The sequence below is a fragment of the Alosa sapidissima genome, chromosome 5 (genome assembly GCF_018492685.1).
Source record: "Alosa sapidissima isolate fAloSap1 chromosome 5, fAloSap1.pri, whole genome shotgun sequence".
In the NCBI taxonomy this organism is placed as follows: Eukaryota; Metazoa; Chordata; class Actinopteri; order Clupeiformes; family Clupeidae; genus Alosa; species Alosa sapidissima.
In genome coordinates this window covers 36,724,881-36,732,766 of record NC_055961.1, presented here as the reverse complement: position 1 = coordinate 36,732,766, position 7,886 = coordinate 36,724,881, and the positions used below count along the sequence as shown (strand labels likewise).

Sequence of the window (7,886 nt, the reverse complement as noted above, 5' to 3'; positions counted from 1 at the left end):
GACTTCCAAAAGAATTTGTGTTTAAATAAGTGTTTTGACTTCCAAAAGAATTTATGTTCAAATGAGATTGTTGGCTTCAGTTACTTGTGTACATGTATTAACTGTTCAATTTAGTGCACAAATAATTCTACAGAAAACATGCTTGTGTTCATTATACATTGTTCCAAAACGCTATATCTCCATAAAAACATTAAAAAGTCATGTTATTTCATTGTGCATTTCAGGTAATGTCAATCAAATTGCAGTTGTGTTTTTTTGATTGAGTAAAGATAAATCAAATAATAATAGTTAATTACAGTTCTACTGAAATTACTAGTAAAACAAAATGTAAACAAATTATTCATTATGATGGAGGATATAGCGTTTTGGATATAGCGTTTTGGAACCAAACTCTTCACATTATAATGATAATGTTATTGTGTGAATGGGGTTGGTTGATGATGCTGATTTGCTGATAGTTGATATCTTCTGATTTAAATGTCACCAGCAGGCTTTATCAGGCCTTTCTTCAGAATACCACTAGGTGGCTGCAAACACATCTCTGCATATGCTGGGTTGGGTTTCTCCTGAAACAGACTGAAAGATGCACTGTGTCACTTACGCACCCCACATACATTATACTGTTGTGTTATGCTTGAATGTATTTGTGAATGAAGGGTTTATTAAGACATCCAGTTCCACACACTGACTCCCTCAATCTGACACTCAGTCGGGCGTTTCATAGGAAAGCAATTCAGAATTTGCTATTGAGGGACGACTTATCTGAGTATTCAAACCTTCTCAGTTGAAAGACCAACCCTTCTGGTGCTAACAGCACTTCTCCGGGACATTTGGAAGGAACATTTCAATGTAACACCAGGTCCAGGTCAAGATCACAACTGCGAACAACAAGTTATATTAATGATCAGATGTTGGCTGGGCCTTGCCCTGTCAGAGAAGGTGAAAAAAGAAAAACATTTGTGCATGACGGACCAAAATACAGTATAGTGACCCTCCACCTTGTATGAGAATTTGAAGAGTGGACACACACACACACACACACACACACACACAGATTGATGGATAAATGGACTGATCTGATTACAACAGGCTACCCTCTTCCCTGTTCTGAGGGCGAGAGTGTGTGTTGTGATCATACCTGTGAGAACAAGGTTTAAACTCTTCAAGTACCATCTCTGTGCTCATGTCATGTCTGACAAGTTGTTGGACTATATGGTTCATGTAAACACAAACATTATTGTTAAAGTAGTGGTGAAGTATTGCATGTTGATATGTTGGTGTAGTATGTAGGCCTAAACATCAGTATTTTCATCATCAATAAACGACTTCATTATCAATTATAGCCTACTCTTTCCACTCTTTTTACAAAGACCAAAACTTGTTTTGCTAAAAATGTAGGCCTAGCATCAAAATATCCTAGAATATATTATTGATGAAACCACTTATTTGTCACCTGAAAAGTGTTTGCAGCGTTTCAATCTTCGTGATACATTTTCGTGCAAATGTGGAATGATGAAATTACTGCCTGTCGTTGTGATTGGTGCCTCAGGTTGTTCTCACGGATGAGGGGAAAGAGCGAATGGGCGAGAGAGGAAGGGAGAGATATAATTGTCAGCGAGAGAACAAGAGAGAGAGAATTGTACAGTAACGTTGGCAGACAGGCTTACATTTGACCGCAGCTGTTAGGATCATCCCATTGCAATGGATTGTCGGAACGTAAGTACATTTTTGGATATCTATCTGACTTTTTGGTGTTCAAATCTATGCGGAATTGAAGTTTGTGGCCATAGATCAACTTTTATGTGAGCGACTTCGCCACATCGTCAATTTAAACCAACAAGAGGAATCAAATAACAATCAACCTTATCTTTGAGTCTGAAGTGATTTGACGTCTCCAAACTGTTACTGCGTTAAATTGTTCGTAACTTTCTTACGAATCACAAAACATAACTGATGAAGACACTTAGTTGTTTTGAATTCATATGCGATTGTAACTCCGTTTACAGAGCGTATTTAGGCTGCTTCAAAACAAAAGCGCTCTGGGCTGAGCCAGTGAATAGACTGAGATGTGACACTTGTGGTTGCATGCAATCTACCAGTGAAAGTATTTTCCACATTCAAATAAATGCAAATGTATTACAACAATGCTTTCATTTCTGAGGAACAAGTTTGCAAAAGTATAAATTATCTGGAAAGTTGACTGTTTTAAGTTATTATTTAGACCCCATTAATAAGGGAATCATTAATCTGAGAAAGGAGTTTGGCATGTGTTTGTCCTGAGTGAATGGTCATAACAAATGTTTAATCATTTTTGCATTGTTTTCATAACATTGTGTAATCTAGCAAAATAATGATTTAGATAAAGAGGTACACAGTGCATTTTATTCAAATCAAAATGAAGGAAAAAATGAATCTGAAGTCTAATAATACACTGGCTCATCTTGAACCCATAGCTGAAGCCTGATTGCTATGGAATGTTATTATGGTCAAAGTAATTGGTAAAAATCTGTTATGTAACCACAACCTCCCAGTGGACTCCAATTGGCCGTCTGTCCGTGCTGTTCTCTGGAATCTTTCTAAATTGTATGTGCAATGGCAACTAATAGGTGATGCTGAGTTTGAGTGTATACATCAGGAATGCATGCATAATTGTAATGTTTATGTTGTTGAAAGCATTTTTGTTGTTGATTGTTACTGACCAGAATATCCCATTAAGATTGTCAAGGAACAGACAGATGCAAAGCCATTTACCAACAGAGAGCCAAAACAATCACACAGACATCACAGTTGATACAGCAACGTGTCTAATTGCATGAATTCTATTCTCCTCCACTTGATTAAAACATATGACCTGTAATGATGTGAGTGCCATATCCTGGTGAAATGCCAAGAGGAGGGCCTATTTAAAATACCAGAAAATATGAATTTATTCGACATCAGCAAATCCTAGCGACTAAAAACATGTTGTCATTTCGCATATTCAATTGTTATAACAAGGAGCTAACTACACCGGTGTACTGATTGCAATGTGCAGCTATACGATAGTGTATGTCACGTCGGATGAAAGTGCCAGATATGTGAATACATGTAGAAATGGCCCTCTATAGTCCTCTAATGGCCCTATGTGGTCAGGAAGTGCGCACTGATGGGCCCCAAAGAGTCTGCATAGGATTATTTTAATATCCAATCATCAGTGGAAGAAGTGTGGTCTGCACACTGCAATTGCTCCAAAAATATAAACTTTATTACTTTAAAAACATAGCAACGTTTCGATCACCCTGGATCTTCGTCAGGAATATCCAATCATCAATCATCTCACCACTAGAAAAATCACACTCGTAGCTGGTGAAAACCATAGACTGTAAAAACAAAAAACGTTAAGCATGTTGAATTATTTTCTTGTATAAGTCACCTGCATACTTGCCGTTCTCCAGTATCTACTTCAAGAAGTAGGCTAAAGAGATCTTGAGCATGTTCTTACGTAAATAGCTGGCATAAGCGCTAGTGCTTCACAGCTTCCAGCCCACAGTATGGCCCCAAAACTTGTTGAGAACAGGAGAGAGCAATTAACTCTGTATAATTTGAGGACATGACTTGCGACTCGTTTGACAGATGGTCATTTGCATGTTCCTGACAGTCAAAGGCCACAGATATAACCACTTTCTGGAGTGCATGGCCATGCCAGTAACCTGCGGGCCTTTCAGAGCAAGAAATAAAGTATTCGAATCTTCTAACCTGACAAGCAAATGCAGACTTAGAACCAGAATAATCATGATAATCATTTCCACACATCATGATGGTATTAGCTAACTACTAAGATGAGATAACTTGGATTACTCTGATCCTAACTGTTGTAGGAAAATCTACAACAAAGAGTTATATAATGCACTTAAGTTGTCATGTTTGTTGTGCAATAGTTTATCCCTGAGTTAGGCTATGGAAAGCCCTTAGGAACATATTGTTTCCTTTTGGCTCAGCTGGTGCCTTTCACTGGCAGCCAGTGATGCACAGTCCTCCCTGCGCCTGCTCCCCGGTTAACGTCACTCCCCCGGCGGGGAAGGCAAATTAGATGAGCTCTCGGAAACTCGGGCCTCGGGAGGGAACTGTTGCCACCTTCCACCCAAAGGAAAAGGTAGAGCAGCAGCGCAAGTTCCGTACTCGGAAACAAAGCAGGAACAATTTTTTGATCACTCTGCTGATAAAACACTATTGTTCACACACCACATCAGACAGATCCGACACAACATTACCATATATCCCAAGTGAGGGCCACGGGAGTTGTTTTTTTTTTAACTACATTTCCATGGCAACTGCAAATCACTGTGAGTCACCTTTGAAGTGATAAAATCCAACACTCAGTGTAGATTACTCATATGGCTACAGTGAATGTTTTTTTCCTTCCCCACCGTTCATTATCCCACAGGGAGCAGGGCATTAGCCAGAGAGATGAGGCTGCTATATGGGCTCTGTTCAGGTTCATCATGTGCCATTTTCTCTCAACCATTAGCAAGGGTGCAGCCAGCCGCCAGACGAGGACATCATGGACATCCCTCTGGATGACCCGGCCGCAAACAAGGCCGCAGCCAAGATCCAAGCAGGCTTCCGCGGTCACATGACCAGGAAGAAAATGAAGGATGAGAAACCCAGAGAAGAGGTGAGCAGAAGCTCATGACAAAACGTATTGTCTGTCTGTCTGTCTCAGTATGAGCACAGGACAACAGTGGTGTCCAAGGCAGTAGATGTTGGAATGAACACACTTACTTCTGATCTTGGCCCTTATTGATACTGATAGTACTTAATACTCTGATAGAATACATAGTAGCCTAGTGTGCAAGTAATTAATTCAGCATGAGTAGGAGAAAGAATATTTTTCCCTCATCTTAAAGACAGTATATATTCTGAATAGAATATAGAATTGTAACTAAATTTGAAACCCAAGATCCAAATCCAAAGGAATTGGAAAAGAAATGTTGCCCTCTCCTTTAGGAATCAGTGTTGTCTCCATCAACTTCAGAATGGTTAAAATGGTATCCTAGCGATGAAGCCTTAATTACTGGTTGCTAGGCAATAATACAGATGGTGCCCAGTGAATGTCAAGGGAGTACTCTCTCAACTGCATTGCTTATGCACGGCGCAGTAAATAGCAGTGTTCGCTTTATTCAGATAGCATAAAGTCAGAAGGAGACTTTGATGTTTATTTCTCTGCTTTGCTGACTTGTACAGTCCATTGTGGTCAGATATACTGTACATTAATTTGGCTCCTAATGTAAAAGCAGTCTACACTGCAGGAGGTGAGAAGCAAAGGGCTCATGCAGATGGGTTGGGGAGTCTCTTCCTATCGGTCAGTTTCCATCAGACTGGCTTTAAGTGCCGTCATCACATGTAGTCTTGCCACGAATGGCAATTGATGGGCTTGAAGCATTCAACAGGCTACTTCAATAAGATGCGAAACGAACCGGACAGGATGTAATCAAATCTCTCAGTTTACAAAACATGCCATCACAAAAGCAGAGATCTGTGGAATGTAACTATGAGTCACATTCAAATGGCTCTACCAGCTGCGTGGGTTTTGTTTCAACTTTGGGGTGGGGCAGTAAAGTGATTCTCTCAGTTGGAGTCGGTTCTTTGTGCATAGGCAAATTGCTGCTTGCAGACAATCAGCCAGCATAATCTTCTCCAAATTATCCATGATATGTTTATATGTTTAACTCTTCTTTCCTGAAATTGTAACTGAGATATCAGAAAACATGGACTGTTTAAGTTTGTCTTAATAAAGAAGAAAAGACAGTGAATAGATTTGTATTTTTTTTTTATTTAATATGCACCCAAAACTTAAAACTTCAATGTGCCCAAAGCACTGTATATCAAATTATATGTGTACAACCAACAATCTACTCAGACTCTTATATATGCAGCACATGATCCAGTCACCCAGTCTTGACCTCTACATAAACTTCCTCTGTTCCAGAAACAACGGGATCACAAGTAAAAGACGAAGACAGGCCGGCTCCACGAAGACCACACAGTGATCAGACTGGGGGAACACAAACACATCACTGCAATAACCAGAGCTCCTCTCTCCAAGGCAAACCCTGCCCATGTAAAAGTGACCGTAGATCTAGGTTTGGAGCTTGTCCCCACAAAACCGAGAACTCCCCCTCTCCTTCTCGTCCCATAAAGTCAGGATGGCTGTTCAATGACACACAAGTGAACCTCACACACAGCATGACTATATATCATACCAGTGAAAGCTCTAGTCAGCTTGGAAATGTACTGTTTTTAAGTGGAATGTTTCTTTTTGGCTGCAGGTTTGCAACATATAGCCTACTACTTTATTGCTTAATATATTATAAGCAGAGTACAATCTGTGAAGATTGTGAGGTTGTTTTTATTCTAGCTCTTTACCTCTTTGCTATAGTTAGTCTCAACATACAAATGACAACATGCATTTTTATTATATGACAGTTCAATTCATGACAGTTTCTTTTCTAATGTGCTTTTCTTTTGCCTGTTAAATAAATCTGCAGTCAAGTGCTTGGATTTGGATGCTATTACCCTGGCCTCTGCTGTTTATTTGATTTACACAATCACTCTTAACAGTTTTTATTAACATTTTATCTTTGTTAATACCGGTAATTGTTTTACCAAAATAGGTCTCAAAGTGCCACAATGATTTATAAAACTATTTTAGCCTATAACCAATTCAATTCTAATTGATATTTTAACGGACAACACTAAACTGGGAATATTTTCTGTTACAATCCTGTCACTTTCGTTACAGACTACTGTTAATAATATGGAAGATTTTCACATTACTGGTGTGTAATTTTTCTTCTCTGGGACACAGATGATTAATCTTTCAAACTGTGAGACTCACATTCCCAAATAGCACAGATGGTCATTAAAAATGAATCTAGTAAAATGTAGTAGCTGCGTGCAGTGCAGCAAGTTGAAATATTGTTATGCTGCATGGACATGTTAGTAACCATCATCTCAGATCATGTCTGATTGTGGCGGAACAAGGCAAGTCACTTAGCCATGGGTACACGAAATACACACACAAGCACCAACCACATCATTCCAAAAGTGTTTTCCATTCTTGGGGTTAGTAGCCTAGTTACAGCCATAAGTTCTGGGTAGAATCAACAATAACAACAACAATTGTTCACAAGGAACAATTCAAGTTGTATCCCTCCATCTATTAGGCTCATTTAGGCCTTGTTTAGACTCCACTCCGAAGGAACTCTCCTCTCTACAGCTTTGCTCATGTATTAATTACAATGTTCAAATCACAATGGGCAGGGGAAAGTAGAGCATGTGGTAATTATCTCTCTCTAGATCTCCCTTGGTAGTGACTTATCACATCCACTTGATTCCCCCCCTCAGTCATATTTAACTTCAGCTGAAAAGGTTGGAAGCCAAGACACGCTATGTGGGGGAGATGCATGCATACTTAAGGCCCAGCAGGATGCAGTGAGTGCAGTGCATTGGGCAAAACAGGAAATGCGTGAGACATGGAGGCAAAGTGGAATTTGTAATACAGGTGCCATTAAGGTAGTGTGATTCAGACACCTGAAACATAGCAAGCCAATGGTGAATTTTACATGTAGGCCTACATCAGTTCAGTCTGTCAAAATAATGCATTTGTAGTCAAGAACAAAGCAGTGAATGCTAAATAAACCAAAACTGCCTGTTTTCCCTATGAAAAAAATAAATAAAGAAAATAACTGCAACCCAATGGTAAACGTTATTCACAGAAAGCTTGAACGATGCCTAAAAATAGCCCTCAAATCCACGTGACGTGGTAAAGAACCACGTCTGTTATTCACCCTCAAGTTGTGCTCACCCTTGCTGTGGAAACGGGGCCTCAAGTTGGAGCATCTGAG

The 7,886-nt window shown here is 39.5% G+C and overlaps 1 protein-coding gene across 1 annotated transcript; it reads left to right on the top strand.

The window, feature by feature from the left end:
- Positions 1 to 1,455: 1,455 nt before the first annotated feature.
- Positions 1,456 to 6,554, top strand: nrgna (neurogranin (protein kinase C substrate, RC3) a). Its single transcript, XM_042091443.1, has 3 exons — positions 1,456 to 1,716; positions 4,508 to 4,654; positions 5,969 to 6,554. Exons 1-3 carry the CDS (start codon positions 1,702 to 1,704, stop codon positions 5,987 to 5,989), a joined length of 183 nt encoding a protein of 60 aa, XP_041947377.1. The 5' UTR covers positions 1,456 to 1,701; the 3' UTR covers positions 5,990 to 6,554.
- Positions 6,555 to 7,886: the final 1,332 nt, after the last annotated feature.